The following is a 17,855-nucleotide window of genomic DNA, read 5'->3' on the forward strand; positions in this document are numbered from 1 at the left end:
GTGCTTTTCAATACGAATCCAACGATACTAATTAAATATAATATAATCAAGATTGTTTTGCTTAATTTTTATGGTCAAAGTTCGTCTAGGAATCCGCGTGCGCCTTATTCCTTGAAATGGAGGTAGTAAATTCTTATAGCCAACTATTGTACTCGTTGACTACAAATTGGCTATAGATAATATGACATCTTCCTTATAGCCAACAACCGGCTATATTATTGGAGTTGCTCTTAGTATGTTTACAACGCCGTCGGTTGGGCTGCCTTCACATGGCGTGGCATACAACCTTGTCCTTGGTCGCGAAAGCAACCTCGTCAAAGCAGTCTCTCGATCTGATTTCTTCTTTCTCCCGGCCAATGGAGGCATCTTGGGTTCTTTTTTAGTATGCTCTTTAGACAAACAATTGATTTCCTATAACAACTCTTTAGAGAACTGTTAGAGCTTAATAACCACCCTTAGCATGCGTGTTGTAGGAGAGGAACAGATACAGTGTTTGGCATCGACAGCAAGCAGACAAAGCCTAGGAAACAAGATGGGAGAAGACACCGCAAATCGCACGCTAGATCGCAACTGGGACAAGTTAATTACTCCACTCCCCGCAGGCCGTAGCGCTAGTTAACTATAGCCTAGTTACAACTAATTGATCGGCTGAAGCTTTACCTCGCATCTGGCCACACAGCGACAGGTGACAGCGACGTGCGATTGGTTCCAGTTTCACAATCACATGGTTTGTCACCGAGTTTAGGATTAGAACTAATCACCTGCCAAATGCTGCTCGCTGTCGACTACGGATAAGCGCGGGGGGGGGGGTTCCTGATGGCTCGGAGGTGGCTGGCTCGGCGTGGAAAAGAAGAAAGCTGATGATCTGGCTGAGTGAGCGCCGTGGCCTACACCTGCATCGATCTGCAGAATTGAAGCAGTATTATTATCGCAAGGCTTGTGCATCCATCTGTATCATATATAGAAGTATCATGCGTATGATACTACTTCATATTACTATTTCCACAATGCATAACATCATGTATTAGTATCATAGTCTTCTTATGTTAATTAATTTATAGAATCTCAACAAATCTATGTACATGATGTATTTGAGATTAATTTTTCTAGTAGTACGTGCTATGATACAATATCTACCTATGATACTTACAATCATCTCTCTCATCTTTAATTGCAATATCACATAAACTTTTTTTATGCATGAGATGCATGATACTACCTATGATACTTTTATTGTGGGTAGTCTGAGCAACAAGCAATCCAGCGAGCTGAGAGACAGGCCGCTGATTGGGCAGGAAGTAGTGCTAGCAAAGTTAAGCATGCGAAGCAACATCCTTTTTGTCAAAAAAAAAAAAGATTGCTTCTAATTACAATGTGTGTGTCATCTATGCTATCTTTTTCTTATTGTATGTTTGTATTGGTTCATCGCTCTCAGCTGCCCCGGACACGCTATCTAGTGTAGGATCCAATGGTTCCAGGACCACCTGCAATGCTAAACCCCTGCGATCTAGAGTAAGATCCAATGGTTCATCTCAGTTTAGTATTCAGGGTTTAGGTCTAGCCTAGCACATCACATGCATGGTTCTTAGCAGGTTTAAGTCAACTAAGCATATCGTATGAAAGCACGCGTACAAACAAAGTCCAGTGGAAATCAGAAAATAATGCCGCCAACCCGCTTGTGCAGTACTGCGGACAGTTCTGCCAGGTTAGGAACGGCCTCAACCTTACAAAATTCATGCGAAATTAGTTGGCGATTTCTGAACATATATATGTATACCCACCTCCAGCAACATAATCATTGGCTAGCATTTTGTATAAGATTTGTTGAAAAAGACAGGACTTCCCACCACCGCATGACGTGAGAGCTGTGAAGCCAACAAAAAGGTGACACCGGACGGACCCATGCTTGCATCAAACCTAATGAAAAAGAGATCAAAGTACTAGCACAAATATCTCCACCCAAATAAACAAGACCGAAGCGACCCTCACGCCTAGATAGTTGCGGGATCGTTGCGCGGCATCATCATTGCATTATCGAGCAAGCATGAGTGTGCGACGAGGCTATCTAGTAAGCTTTTTTATAAGAGCATCTTCAACGGCGCGACGCATTTTGGATGTCCAAAAGTGGTCGTGAGCGTTCGTTGCGTCGTCCCGCGGATATATTTTGTTCGCGCGTCCGTTTGCGTCTAGGTGTGCATCCACCGGGCGATCCATTTTAAGATTTGCAACATATTTGAAAGCAAATATACTAGATCATTTGATAGCACAGAAACTATACAAAGTAACCTAAAATACTACTTGATGCCTGACGGGTTGGTCCCGTCGTTGCGTCACTCCCTCGCCTGCTTCTCCGCCGCCTCCCGTGCGGCCGCTATGGTTCGGTGCGCTGCCGCGTCCTCTTCCAAGCTCTGCTGCAACCTCGCGTTAGCGGCGTCGTCCTTAAGCATCTCGAAGGACTCGACTATAGCTCTCTGCTCCGCCGCCCTCTCCTCCGGGGTAGGCGCATCAGGGTTATCGGAAGACCATGATATGTCGGAGTCGGAGTCCTCCGCGGCAGCGGCGGCCGCCACCCTGCGCTGTTCCAACTCGGCATCGACCGCCGCATGGGCCTCCCGCTCCTCCTCTGCTTCCTTCTCCGCTTCATCCAGAGCCGCGGCGTCCCTGACCGGGTGGAGGAGGTCGGTGTTGTCGTCGGAGTCGAACTGCTCGTCGGAGCTCGAGGCCGGGGGAGGTGGAGGCGCGGCAGCCTGGCCGCGGCCGGCGCTGCTCATGGTGGCTGCGGCGGAGTCTGAGCGGCAGCGGCGCTACGGTGGAGGTTGTGCGGCGGCTAGGGTTTAGTAGGGAGGAGATGAGATGCTCGCGCCCCTGTTTATATAGATCGGAGGCAGGGCGAGGGCCGCGCCACGCGTGACATCGGCATTACTTCGTGCACAGAGGTAGCCGACGGCCGCGCGCCACGCGAGGCATTGCCATTTACGCGGCCGCAGACTGCCGAAGCGACGCCTCGGCGCCAGTACTGGCGGAGAAGACGCATCGATGCTGGGTCACTGTTAGGCGGGCCAGACAAAACGTCCACCAGACGCGAGCGGACACTTTGCGTGTCCGCGTAGCGTCCGCGGAGACGCATATTTGGGCCAGGTTTGAGTCGCTGCTGATGGCCCGATCACTATGCGTCGCTCCGCTGGAGGTGGTACCAAACGCATTTTCGGGCCCGGCGGACACAAATGGACGCTTAGCGTCCGTTTGCGTCGCGCCGCTGGAGATGCTGTGGCACCAATCATGACCCGAAGCATCATGTCGTGTTTAAGGTCGACCACTTACCACCGTGATCTTCTCTAAAGCGGTGGAAGCATCATGTCGTGTTCAAGGTCAACAAAATGTGATATATATGCCATAAAGGTTATGCCACCGGGTTTACAAAGAAGCTTTCGATGTTATAACTTTTGTGACATATATTTTATATTTATTTGATCAAAGTAAGAGTCATTTTTAAAATGTGTGAAGGCCTAATAAAATGTTACGGAGAGAGCAATTTCATATTATGTACTCCATTTGGTATTTTGGTCCATAGTAACTGTCGTGGTTGTATATGTTGAAATTTCATCATACGTAGTTGGTTAATTATTGCAAAGTTTAAAGTTTGATCAACCCTTATATGCGAAGCAATATGTAATTGATGAAGTATGTTTCGTTATAAGGGCATCTCTAGCGACCCGATCTATTTCGAACATGAAAATGCATGTTTGGGTGGGGCCGTGCACATAAAATAGGCCATCTCACAACACTTCTCTATTTGGGTCGAAGCACCACGGCGACCCAACACATATTATTTTCCAATAATATTTTATATATAATAAAATGAAATTTACACAGGGTGAATATAAAACTAAAAAACTTAAAATAAAAATAAAATAAACCTTAGCTGTCTATGGTTTGCGATGTTGCCGCCTACTCGGCGCCGAGGTTGATGGAGGCTGCTGGCTCCCACGGCCATAGCCTTATGACACGGGGTCCGTGGCATGTCTGCGACGATCCATGTGAGATGACGTATTTACATCCCAAATTTGAGTTGAAAATAGACCACCGTGAATATGTTGGTCTATTTACATCGGGCTGCTGGGTACTCATGTCTTGTACCAGGACGTTGAAGATTAGGGGTGGACTAATGAGTTGCTCGGATTGTTAAGGCTCGGCTCATTAAGATCGTGATCGTTAATCGTTAAGCTCGTTAAGAATAACGAGCTGAAATTATCGTTTGGCTTGACTCGTTATGTTCTTGCGAGCATCTCGTTAAAGATCGTTAAGGAGTAGACATGCGCATATTGCTAACCATACATATGTACCTCATCAGTATTCATACTAGTACGATAAGATATACATGCACATGTAGCTAAGTAACATGTATGTTATTTACTTAACATTAGGATTAGGCAATGCAAAGCAAACATGCATGCATTGCCTGGCGAGAAAGAGCGCAAACATAGGTTTTTGGATCTTACTGAAAGAGTTTCAAGCACGGTTAAAGAGCACTATTTGCTTGAACCCATCGTGCCAAAGATTTGAGATAACTAAATGAACTGACGATCAAAACTGGTGAAACCTAGCTTGTTACCGATCTTAACGAGTAGCCCACGACCATAGTTTAGCTCGATTGTTTAGCTCGCTAACCTTAACGATAAAAAAATGATGCTCAGCTCGGCTTCTTAACAAAAACGAGCCGAGCTTAAACAAATCGCTCAAACAAGCACTTATTTAACTTGCCAGCTTTTTGTCTAGACCTGTTGAAGATGCTGCCCTGCCATTCACGAAAAGAAAAAAATGCTGTCCTGCCGGGCGCCCTACGCTCTGGCCGGGCACCGGCCTGCTGACGGCGTCTACAGGGAACTGAAACCGCGCAGTACCGCAGACGAGACAGGAGAACCAGGTAGGGCGAGTGGTCTCTGGACACGAAAATAGAGTGCCGTTTGGCTTGTTCTACCACTGACCACCCACACCACGTCCATACGTTTCTTCTGCATGTTTTTGGCCGTGTCGATCGGCGTCGATCGGGATTTCAGTTCGGCTCGTTGCCCTATTTGCCATGGACGGACCATTTGTTGCTGTATGCTTGGACCATGCACAGTTGCACACCATTCTTGTCAACATTGCACGGAAACAATTCCCTCTTCTCCCGGATTCGCCTTTGCTGCTACATCAAGGCTGGCTGCTGTAACCACCGGGTGCGATCATGCCACGAATTCTTATTCTTCCATGACCCAAAACGAGCTCGAAAAGCAGCCAATATGGTGTCCGGCTATACAGTTTGCAGATGGAAGAAATTGATTGTAAAATGTTGCTGGGTCGCTTCGGAGTGGGGGAATATATACATCTGTACGTAGCGATTATACTCCAATGCTACAGCGTTCTTCTTTTTTTAGTCAGAGCCATGACATTCCATTGTTCGCCAGATAGCTGGGGCGATTCAATTGATCGACCAATCAGACAATCACGTTGACTCCAAAGCTTGATCTGATTCCCGCGGTCTTTTTCCTCCTCGCAATAATTCGGGTCGCCAACTGTTTGTGCCGAGGGCATTGTATAGAGTATTTCGCAAACCGCTAGGGAATCTGACTTGTCTATTCAATGTTTTCTTCAACTTGTAGATGCATGGATAAAAAGCAAAGCTAGTAGTCTATGATTCATAATGTTGCCGTAGGATTCAGATCATTTTCTTCGATACTACTTCTGTCGGATTAAGATCATTTCTGGCCTACGATTCCGCGTGCCGTGTGCAGAAATTCTTTTGAAACGGAAAAGGAATGTCATCCAATGATATGGGCCGTTCTAACAAAGACTCAAATGTTGTGGGCTCAAATCCAATAGAGCAAACCCCAACCACATCCGGGTAAGCGGACTCTACAGACTACACTACTACAGGTCACCCTCAAAAAAACAAAATACAGACCACATGTGTGAGGAATTGTGTACCACTGGCATAAATTATTTGAAGCCACTATCTCAACAGGAATTGGAATTGTTGCCCGAAGCAAAGCAAAGCAAAACAAAACAAAACAAAATCGATGAAATATGACATTGGCAGCAGTACTATGATAGTGCATATTCCAGACCTAACATATATATACATAATAAAGAGAAATCGATACTGCACATTGACGATTGGTATTACAAAATGTGTAGGATACAACTTTCAAAAGAAAGAAAACTATACAGTCAAGAAAAAGGGTAAACAAAAAGGGAGCAAACCACCATTGAAGATGCCTGGACATGTACACATCAAACTAGTGGCACCCTAGCAGTACCCCCAATGGAACTATCCAAGCAGAACACGCCAATAATCCACATCTATAAGCTAGGCAGGCACAAAAATCTGCGTCAAAAGCTCTGACGTGCCATTGCACAAAGGCAATGAACTGACGAGTACATTCCTTTACAACAAATAAGAAGATTCAACTGGCAGGTTGATCACTGGTTGCCTTCTCCCCGGTATCTTCATCGTGTGGAATTTCAACAGCAGGTGGTAAGTTATTTGCAGCAGGACTATCTGCTCGTGGTTTTTCAGCAGTTGTTAAGTCACTTGCAGAAGGATCTTCTGCAGGCAGCTCTTCGACAGTCGGCAAGTTCCTCGCAACAGGACTGCTGAGCCCTGAGTCCGCATGGCTAGCGCTGGGTTGGGCACTGTTACCATAGGACCGATCGGTAGGAGTCTCCTTGCCAGAGTTAGGCACCATGTCCTCCTGTTGCCGTGATCCATTGAGAGCATTGCAGTGAGGACAGTAATACGTGATGAACGAGAAGTCCTCTTTCCTCGCGAGACCTGCATGGTTGAAATTGTCTTAGTTCAGAGAACATGACCAGTATGATCTACATATAGAAAACACAGTTATTGAGTTAACTACCGTTGTGCATATGGCAGTTGCCACATATTAGTGCAAAGCACTGTGTTGGATCCTCGCCTACAAGCAGAGCAGCCGCCCGTGCAAGCCACCCCCCATCATTGCCAGCATGCCCTCTGAAGTGCTCGACAGTCCTCCGATCTGAACTAGTCGGGCTTTCGTTACCATCGTATATACTTGACCCGTCTGATGGCTCCGAGGCGTGTGTCTGTCCAGCAGAGCCATGACCTGAGTGGGCTGCTTTTCTTTGCCTCAGACCAGAGGTTTGTCCGTGCTGATCGTTACTTTTACTTCCATCCATGTTTGATTCATCTCCCAAGAAGATTCTCAATCCAGAATCCGCACCCAGCTTAGATGCCAAAACACTTGCAGCAGCGGCCTTTGCAGCAGGGTCGAGATCATATCTCTATATCGCAAAAGCGAAACATGAGTAACATGTAAAATATGTACTGTTTCATAAAGAATATAACACAGGTTTCTTTCATACAGTTACTAACCAATACAACCCTGCATATATAAATAACACAACTAGACGATAATGCAATGATGAAAATATAGGGCAACCACCTGTATAAGTTGCTGGGTAGTGTAGTAATTTGTTCTCTCTTTCAACTCATCAATTTTGGCCTGCCTTTCAGCACGAAGCTTTTCAAGAGTATGTTGGTCTCTATTATCAACTGCAAGACAGAGTAACGAACATCAGTTTAAACATGAAAGGTTAGCTATATTAGCTGCAGCAATTATCAGGTAAATGATCGTGGCAGTTGACTTAAGCTGTTTTAGAAAGTAATTTATTAAGCCACAATTTAATCTAAACAACGAGACAGTTGAAATGGTTTTGACCAAACATGAAAAACTAATTCTTATGCTAACTTCAGTCAAGAGAAATGATAATGAGAACCTAATGTCATATTCATATCTGCAACAAACAACACAGATGGAAAACAGGTATGCAGATGCAATTATACTTACGCCACTTCGTAATGCTTGAAATAGCTGAATATATGAGAGCAGCTAAAGCAGGAACCAAGAACATGGGCAGCACCCGGGCTGCCCTCATCTGCCAGCTGATGTCTGGAGATCTCGTGGTCATAATCGCATATCCAACAGCCGCAATCTGTTCCAGGAAAAAAAAATATATAACCCCATCACTGACACAGCTGACCTTCTGGTTACAAACAGATAACGAATCCTACCTTTTTTTTCTCAAACACACGCCAAAGTGCGTGCCTTTGTATATTAGAAGAAAACCATCAAGAGATAGGAGGGTACAGGTATTGTAGCAAATCTAAAAATGGAAAACAGAGAGGACAAAAGAAGAAGAAAAAACCCGTACAAGGCTAACATTTGTTAGCCTGCCACACCTAGACTACACGCGCATCTGGGGGTCTAGCATGGAGGGTTAGCTGACAAAGTGCCTTGACAACGGCGGTCATATCCACAGTCTGACTTCTTTGAGGATTGATAGTACCAAGTCCTGCCAACTGGGGTTGATGTTTTTGATGATAGCATCGTTGCGGTTTTCCACATCCTCCATAGTGTGAGAAGAATGATTGATTTTACGCCTTTCTGAATCGTTGGTTATGTGTTGTTAGCGGCAGTATCAAACCGGAGGTTGAATTCCACGTCAGTGGCATGCAGGCTTGGAGGTTGAGCTGGGTGAGGAAGACATGCCAAGGGCGCATGTGTCATCATCGGCTAGACTGTGTCTGCGTCATAGTTGTCAGAATCGTGACTCTACTATGAGATTCTACGACTTTACGATCCAAATTAAGTAAAATGATTCAAGGATTCTGCTAAGTAGAATCTAAGATTTTACGATTTTAAAATTTAAGATCCTATGGTTTGCGATCCTACCATAGAGGTTCCGATCCGACTCATAATCACGATTCTGACAACTTTGTCTGCGTCATTGTTGAGTCCAGCATCGATCGAGGGTTGCCAACCAGATGAAAACTTTGCACTTCAGGGGCGCCCAGCCGTCCCAGATTGAGCGTAGTGCGGGGATCTTGCCGTGCCTTGGAAGAGTGCACAATATGCAGACTTGGTTGTGTAAGTTACTGAGGCAGAGAGGCTTCAGGTGATCTCATCCTCTGAGCCGGGCATAACTTCCTGAGCTGCGATGATGTCGACTAGACGGAGGAATTGAGTGATTCCTTCAACAGAAAGGGTGCCCCATATGACCCAAGCGTTCTAGGAAAGGGCGGTCGTGACGTTCTGTTGCTTGACAACTCGGGGGTTCACAGCTGCGAGGACAGCAGGCGCAAGATCCGTGATGCTCTGTCCAGATTTCCATCTGTCAGACCAAAAGAGGAGTTAGGTGCCATCCCCGAGGCTTGTTTTGGTTGCTGCGTGGACTAGGGCACTTCTGTGGCTGTTGACTTTAATTGGAAAACTGTCCTATGGTTTCGTGGGATCGGTGGGAGAGGATCCATGAGTAGGGCACTCTTCTTAATCTTGACAAACCAAATCTAATCGCGCCCCTTGAAGCTTGAGCAATGGATCAGTCACAGCAACGTAAACTGCACAACAGTACAGCACAATGCAACAACATGCTACCTCTCTGATGAAACAATCGACCACAAATTGGAAACCCTTCTAAAAAACTGAACACAAGGTTTGCACTATAGCGCATACTTCAATCCTCCCTTCTACCTAACACGCGTTTAATTTGGCCGCTACAAACAACCCACAACCATTTGCAACCATCGAAGAAGGTGAATTGCTGGAGAAGCTAAGTGTAGCCCCTGGAAGCTGGATCATGCAATGCAACGGTAGCGACAGCGCCAACCAGAACGGGGATCACAGCGCAATCCCACAAGACCACAACATGCTACGCCTCTGACTGAAAGGATGGTCAGAAATTCACAACATCCTATGCCCCTGACTGAAAGGATGATAACAAATTTGACAACATGGTACGCTTTAGATGAAGAACTTGCGCGCTACAAGCACGAGATTTACACAAATTGCTAACCGCTAGAGAAGCTAATTGCTGCACCTGGAAGCTGCAGAATGCAAGCAAAGGTAGCAACAGCCAATCAGAATGGGAGATACACAGCAAAATTCCAGAGCATGCTACGCCTGTGACGGGACGGCCGATCACTAAATTGTACAGATTACACAAAAATCCCCACCCATCCCTGGCACAGGATCGCGTACGGACCGATTAATTTGTTCGCTAACAACAAACGTGCTATAACATTTCCTGTCATTGAAACATGCTATAACAGAGCGAGATCGGGAGCGGGACAGGTACCTCGAGCGCGGATGCGAGGGCGAGGACGTTGTGGGCGTTCTGGCGGGAGGCGCGGGCGCGGCGGTGGACGCGGGAGCGGAGCGCGTCCTCCTCCTTGGCGAGCGCCTGCAGCAGCTTCTCGACGTCCTCGCGGCCGCCGAAGATGCCCTTCCACACCCGCGACACGAGCCCGCGCTGCCTCCGCTTCTGCGCGGACGGCGTCTCCGGCGGGCCCGGCGGCGACCGCGGCGTCGCCGTCGTCGCGTCCCCGTCGGCCATGCCCCGCCGGGATCGGATCGATCGGGAAGGGAGATGCAGAGTCGCCGCCGCGAGGAAGGATTTGCTTCGCCGGAGAGGAATCCCGCGACCCAAGAAGGCGTCGTGGTGAGGTGCGTACGTGTTGCCTCTTTTCCTTTCGACAGCGGTCGTGTGGTTAGGCCATAATTCGTTTGTTTATTATTATTTGGGTGGACGCGGTTCATGCGCAGTGGGTGCGCCGCGCCATGGATTAGGAGGACTATGATCTTCCGTGGACTTTTTTTTTTAGAAACACAGTACAAACGCAGACGCTCACATACACGCGCATACACTCACCCCTATGAACGCACACACGCACACCCCTACCCCTATGAGCACCTCCGGAAGACTGAGACGGCGGATTGGATCTTGAAATTGACGAAGTCACCACGAGGCGCCTCGCTCGTCGACGGGAACGTCGCCTCCCACTGAATGAATATTCCGCCTTTATGAGACACACAGATGTCAAACCTAGGGTTTGAACTCTGGTGGGCTGGGGGTACAACCACCCTCCTAACCACCCAACCTCAGGTTGGTTCTCATCTTCCGTGGACTTGGTCCATGGAAGACGAGTGCCAGGGATGACCTATCTGATCGGTTGATGGTCCTCCTCGGCAGGGCTGCCAGTTTGTCGGAATATCTGGCCATGTTGCCCACCAAATTCAAATTCAAATTTAAATGCACATGATTGGTTTTCAAATGGACTCAAATCTACACTCAATCTCGTGTATCCTTGTGGTCATGTCGTTGTCTTAATAAAGTTTAGGACCCCGTATGTGTTCATCTGGTTGTCTACAACTTCCTTCGTCTATAAGCGTCTGAAATTGACTTACCAAAGTTAATTCCTTCGTGCATAAGTGTCTGATGGGCCTTCTCCTTAGGCCATCTCTAAAGGCCACCTGCAAAACGGGCCATAATTTAATCTGTATACGGCGGTCTGTGGGCAAGGAAAAAACCGCAGTCCGTCGGCGGGTGGCAGCGATCCCAACGGCGGCAAACAAATGTTTGCGGCCGCACATTTTTAGGTATTCTTTACCTAATTTGCGTATTTCTTTAGATTTTGAATAAGGTACAAATAAATTCATATTCGATTCCGATATGATTCCACACAATCTTAGCATCAAATTTTATAAAACAAATACAAAGTCATAGGACATAGGACATACTTTATTACACAAATGACAACCGTTGGAATGAAAATCAAATAAATACAACGTGACTAGTTGTTTCCAAGATGAGTCCACAAATGTTACACTAAATCCTTTTGGATCCGGATGTTGACCCAGACTCGGCAGTACTCTCACCGATCTGATACCAAACACAGCCCTGTACGTCGAGTACTTTCCGACGTAGACGACGAAGCGATCTCCGGCGAGATGCGCACGTATCCGCCTAATCCGCTGACCTGCACACCAAGACAAACAAACTAGCTAGCCAACCGATTAGAGCATCTCCAGTCGCGTCCCCCAAACCGTCCCCCAAACCGCGCCGGATCGAGCGTTTGGGGGACGTGTTTTGTTCGTGCCGCCTTTGGGGGACGTCGCTCCCCAGCCGCGTCCCCCAAACGCCGCCCCCCAAACATTTAAATTACTTTTTTTAACACATAAACCATTTATCAAATGTAGCATATGAATAAAAATGTTTGCGAGGATTTTTTTCAAATTAAATTACAACAAACAATAAAACAAGTAATCAAATATAATAAATAGGGCTAGATGCTACATCAAGGTGCCACGAGTATTTCCTTTGATCCTCCACAAATGCTCAACGAGATCAGCTTGAAGTTGCTCATGCACATTGCTTGTCATGGATCTCTGCGTGCATGGCGAGAAAATCGGCAAAATGCACGGGCAACTCATGATCAACCTCCGCAAGAGGGCCTTGACACTCATAGGGACCAACATGTGACCTAACATGATTCTTGCGGTCATCCTCGATGATCATGTTGTGCATGATCACACAAGCTCGCATCACCTCCCACATTTGGCCGTGAGACCAGCTTAGAGCGAGTGCCGGACAATGGCAAATTATGCTTGAAGCACACCAAATGCCCGCTCGACATCCTTCCCCGCAAGCCTCCTGTCGTGTAGCAAAGTGGGAATTCTTCAGACCTGATGGATTCGAGATTGTTTTGACAAAAGTGGCCCATTTTGGATATATACCATCGGCTAGATAATATCCTTTGGTATATTGGTGGCCATTGATCTCATAGTAGCCTTCTGTGCGCGGAGGTGGGGCGGATTTGACGGCGCGTTCTGGGACGCGCTGGTGACGCAGCGGCGGCGCCACGACCGGCGGGAGCCCCAGCCGCGACAACGGTGCTGACTCAACAGAGATCAGACGCCCAAACGGCCGGGAAATCCAGCGGTGGCGGTGGGGTGGGAGGCGCGGGAAAGAAGGAGCGACGAGAAAAGAGGCGCGAACCAACGATTTATGCAAATAGTCGCCGACATGTGGGAGCCCGCCTCGCTTTTCGTTGTGTCCGGCGTCCCCGGTGCGTCCCCTGTGGGACGGGGACGGGCTCGGGGCGCCGGACACCGTATCGGGACGCGTCGGACAAAAATGGGCTTTGGGGGACGCGACTGGAACGTATTTTCTGTCCGGCGCGCCCCAAATCCCTTTGGGGGACGCGACTGAAGATGCTCTTAGAGTCACGTACGTATCAGAAGCTAGCTTCTAGCAACAACACACGCACACACGAAAACAATCTTTGGCCAGAGGCTCCTATCGAGCCTTGCAACTTGTATTACTCTCCACGGTGGTGCTTTACAAGGTCTGGTTACATGTATAAATACTAGGCAACCTGACTCCTACTCGGTATGCACCTGGCGCCCAACTCAGCATAGACCTGCACCCAACACGACGCCAACCCGGTTACACATATCCGGTTTAATTAGACTCATACTAAAACACACGTATACTACGCATATACGACAGAAGTATGAGCGCACTACGCCGTGTTAGTGCTGGAGTGCTTATTTCTAACACCGGAGGTGAGTTGCTTTGTCACGCATTTCATGTTGTGCATCCTGCAAATCTACCAAGTATGTCGGTGGTCCGGACTCGGTCGCAACATTCTCACGTTGGTATTGCCGGCCTTGGTCAAACAAGTTATTGTCGTGCTCCTCCTCAATGATCATGTTGCGCATGATTACGCAAGCAGTCATGGCCTCCCACATCGTCGGATGGCTCCATGTCCTAGCAAGGTGTCGAACTATAGCCTAACAAGAGTGCAGCACACCAAATGACTGCTCCACATCCTTCCTATATGCCTCTTGCTTTAATTAGCAAACCTACTCTCTTTCTCGTTCTGAGGTACGCTGGATTGTCTTCACAAGTGTGGACCATTTGAGGATAGATACCATCAGTTAAATAGTACACTTTGTCATAGAGGTGACCATTGACCTCATAGTGGACCTGTGGAGCATGACCTTTGTCGGGGGATGACCCCCGGTAGGTCGAGAGTATGGCAAATGTGCCTAAGTAAAGTAGCTATAAACCGGTTTAGGGGTTAATCCGGATAAGAGTGTATCTCAAAGGATAGGGCGACCGGATTAAAAGGTCACTTGGCTTGTATGATTCGGTATACCGGAAAGGGTATGCCAGAAGAAGAGGTACCGGCGAATGTTAAGCCGGAAACATCAATAGGAAACCAAAGTCTCGGAGGAACCAAAGATGAAGTCCCGGTTTACTCCGGGCAAAGCCGTCGTGGGTACGACATGAGCACAACGGTTACATGTCCGGCACCATGGTCAAAGATTCCCTCCTGGTGCCACAGGACATTGAGGAGGTAAGCAAGATCAGCTTTATGACAAAGCCCTGAGGCCAAAGCAGGTCGCTGACGAAGAAACAACCGTAGGCCGAACAAGAAGGGTCATCAGACAAGGGCTGCAGGCGAGGACATCACGGCCTGAGCCAAAGCAACTTTATAAAGGTAGCTTATGTAGGCATAGATTCCCTCCTAGTTCCTTCTCTTGTAAGCCTCCTTTACCCTATATAAGGAGAGGGGCAGCTCCCTTGCACGAGAGAGTGTGATTCTAGGGTTCCATAGTTCAGAGCTTCATCTCTATTAGGGCTTCTCCCTCTAGTTCATCTTCTACCTTTGGCAAAGTGCAGAGGAAAACACCATTATAGCTCCTTGTTGAGATCTCATAGTACAGACATGTAGGAGCAGGGGTCTTACCTCCTCACGAGGGCCCTGAAACTGGGTATATCGTGTGTGTTCCTATGTGTTCTTGAGTGAGTTTGATCTTCATCCTCCCCTCCCCCGGTTCGCTCGGTGCACATCGGCACCAACTTAAGCCATCCCATGACATCTGTTGATTCACCACGATGACAACCTTCAGCAAGGCAAGTGAACACCGGGGATCACTGAAGTACACTAATGTCATTGTTTGAGCCTGCCATGCCAAAGAACGAGTGCCAAATCCAATGCCTCAAGGCAACCAGACTCGCTCATGCGGATGTACTCATCCACTATGTCACTGGATACTCCATACTCTAGCATTCTAAACCGCAGTGCATTTCTAGTAGGAAGTGAAGCTAAGTTTACATGTGGCATCTAAACCATGTTAATTTTTCATTTACCCTACCATTTTATCCTTTTAATATACTAAAGCTTGGAATTGGTTTGTATTCTATTAAAATGTGTCCCTATATTTTCATTAAGCTATCTACGTTTTTCTGGTAGAGATATGCTAGTACTTCATTACCTCTTAACACTTGGGTCAATTTCTCATGTACAGCCTGGACCTCGAGATGGATTAATCCAATGTTTCATAAAAAGGGACAAGTCAAAGCAAACTTATCATCTCTACATGTCCTTTTCGATCTCTGGTATGTTAATTTAATTGCGACGCTATTTACCATTGTGCTCCTAGCAGAAGTTTTAGCTAGCATAATTATCTAATAGATATGCTCATGCCACACATAAATCGGAAATTAAAGAAAATGAAAGCATGTTTTGATTGCATCTTGCAGCTATGCTCGATGATAATGGGAAGTTCCTACTATCAGCTAAAAGGATTCGACACATGACCTACAATGGCTACACCATTTCTATGGATTCTAAAAATATTTCCCAATCAGGTAGTGGCTACATTGGAATGTTGAGGTAAGTCTCATTGGCTGCAATCTTCATTTACTACCACTGTAAACTGTTACTTGGATGACGTTGTCAGAGTTATATGGATACAAATCTAATACACATGAGGGTACCACAGATCAGATTTCTTTCACCGCAAATTTATCATATATGACACACAGCCGCCATACAATGCTCCGACACTTCGCACACATGAACGGAACTGTCGGCGATTCTCCTCAAGGAAAGTTTCCCCAAAAGTTTCGATGGGTAGCTACCCCATTGCTGAGGTGAAGTATGACTATAATGTGTTGGGCGCCCGTGGGCCAAGGCAGATGCAATGCACTATGCAGTCCATCCCAACATCAGCAGTAGAGTTTGGGCCGCAAGACGGTGATGGTGCTGGGGACAAGGAGGAGATGCTCTTGGTTCTTAGAAACAAAGAACCAAGGTGGCACATCCAGCAGCAGTGCTGGTGCCTCAACTTCCATGGGCGGGTCACGGTGGCCTCTGTCAAAAACTTCCAGCTGATAGCTGCCCCGACGCCAGCAGCTACAGGAACGGCGGCTTCTGCACAGCCCCTTCCTGCCAGTCCGTCATCTTCATCATACAACCACGACACTGTGATCCTGCAATTTGGTAGAGTCTCCAAGGATACCTTCACGATGGACTACCGGCACCCGCTGTCGGCCTTTCAGGCTTTTGCCATCTGCTTGACCAACTTCGACACCAAAGTTGCAAATGCATAAAAAGGGTGAGGTAAGCTTCTTTTTTTGAAGTTCGGGGTGAAGATATATATATCTGGTTAGAGAGACAAGATGGGGAAGCTTGGGTTATGTTGTGATTGTCGTGGGCTATGTATGATATGAAATGTGAAGATATTCAGCTCAATGTTATATTTCACGGTCGAGTTTTCCAGATCTGCTGAATCTGTCAGCATTATATTATGTATTTATTTGGCCAAGCTATTGACTGATGTGATTTGGTATCTGCTTCTTCGTGCATCTTCTTCAGCGATGTAAGAAACCTATCACAGTTCACATGAAAATTTGCTACTAGTGCAAGAAATTTTCCATGTAAGTCCTAAGAAGATGTTCATTGATTGGAGATAATGAATAGTCTGTTCACTGAAACTTGCGTTGAACGAGTAACATAAATCACGTTTCCTGGCATACGGTTAGAGAAACAGGTGTCTGAGCTAATAACCAGCAGAAGCCGATTCATAGCTTGTTTTTATTTGAGGGCAACTTGAGTATCTAAGGACGAGGAGGGGATGAAGAATCAGCTGAAGAAACTAAGGACAGTACAACTTTGTATAGAAAGCATCCCTGTTTGCGTAGAAAGAATCAGATATGATGTACTTCATATTGTTTTGAAGTGAAAAAAAGAGGTTCTCAATTTTTTTAAAGCAGGCTGCATATAGCTCAGCTTCCATCTGAGATTTTCGAAATATCGCACCTCAGATTGAATTGACTGTGTTAAAAAAATTTAAAAACATTTTGAAATACCTGCGTCAAACAATATGTTCTTTGGCTACACGAAAATGACAAAAACGATGATCTAATTTTCCATTAAAAAAACCATTTTTGAACTCCATATTTTTCATTTTTGTAGAGTATATGGACACATAATCCGATGAAACTTGATGCGTACAAACATCCATATGTACTTCCTTTTTTCTATAAAAAAATTGAACTGAAAAAAGGAGGTTTTAAATTTAAAAAACAGGCTACATGTAGCTCATGTTCCATCTGAGGTTTTTGAAATATAGATTAAACAGAAAATAACTTGAACTGAGCAATTTAATATCATGGTGCCTGCATTCTAAGCAGCTACAAACCACAAAAGGCTCCAAGTCTCCAAGATAAAAAGATATGTTGAGCATGTTCTACGACTTCAAAGGCAGCTGTCAGAACATGTAGCTCAGTAGCTGGCTAGCTGCCACTTTGTCGCTCCAGGTTACTGCTGAAGCTATAACGTCTGGACCTATTACTCCAACTGCATTGAAAAACAAAAGAGAACAAAGTCAGTTGCATGATGTATAACAATGTTGTGATAAATTGAGAGGCCAAGATACTAGTGACCTTTTAGAGCAATGCGAAGCTAAGATTCAGATGTCAGATATACCAAAAATACATATCAATCAAAACGACTTTCAACACAGATTTCTGCTTCACACACGAAGATGTGCCTACAATTCACAATGTGGCATTGCAAATGACACGCTGATTTACATGCAAAGAAATGAAGATGGCATGCCCATAGGTAAGCGCGCGAGGGTGTGTACATGAAAGACCCAATTCAAGTTGGCCTTCCTGTCAAATTAAGTCCTACTAGCTGCGAA

At 46.3% G+C, this 17,855-nt stretch overlaps 3 protein-coding genes across 3 annotated transcripts in view; 1 reads left to right on the forward strand and 2 right to left on the reverse strand.

Moving 5' to 3' along the window:
• Positions 1 to 6,123: 6,123 nt before the first annotated feature.
• LOC124675569 (uncharacterized protein At2g24330-like) lies at positions 6,124 to 10,386 on the reverse strand (the record flags this gene model as incomplete). Its single annotated transcript, XM_047211646.1, is given in 5 exon segments — positions 6,124 to 6,814; positions 6,897 to 7,299; positions 7,461 to 7,570; positions 7,866 to 8,010; positions 10,153 to 10,386. Coding segments are annotated over 5 exon segments (1,260 nt in total), but the record flags the coding sequence as incomplete, so codon positions are not given.
• A 3,778-nt stretch (positions 10,387 to 14,164) lies between these two features.
• On the forward strand, positions 14,165 to 16,260 carry LOC124671137 (tubby-like F-box protein 7). The gene is made up of 4 exons (XM_047207558.1): positions 14,165 to 14,218; positions 15,174 to 15,264; positions 15,409 to 15,541; positions 15,651 to 16,260. Exons 1-4 carry the CDS (start codon positions 14,165 to 14,167, stop codon positions 16,258 to 16,260), a joined length of 888 nt encoding a protein of 295 aa, XP_047063514.1.
• A 1,160-nt stretch (positions 16,261 to 17,420) lies between these two features.
• LOC124671138 (peroxisome biogenesis protein 22-like) overlaps positions 17,421 to 17,855 on the reverse strand; it is a 2,745-nt gene continuing 2,310 nt past the window's right edge. Inside the window, exon 6 of the mRNA XM_047207559.1 lies at positions 17,421 to 17,509. Within this exon, the coding sequence (XP_047063515.1) occupies positions 17,421 to 17,509 (89 nt within the window). The remainder of the gene's footprint in view (positions 17,510 to 17,855) is intronic.

This window comes from Lolium rigidum, chromosome 7 (assembly GCF_022539505.1).
Source record: "Lolium rigidum isolate FL_2022 chromosome 7, APGP_CSIRO_Lrig_0.1, whole genome shotgun sequence".
In the NCBI taxonomy this organism is placed as follows: domain Eukaryota; kingdom Viridiplantae; phylum Streptophyta; class Magnoliopsida; order Poales; family Poaceae; genus Lolium; species Lolium rigidum.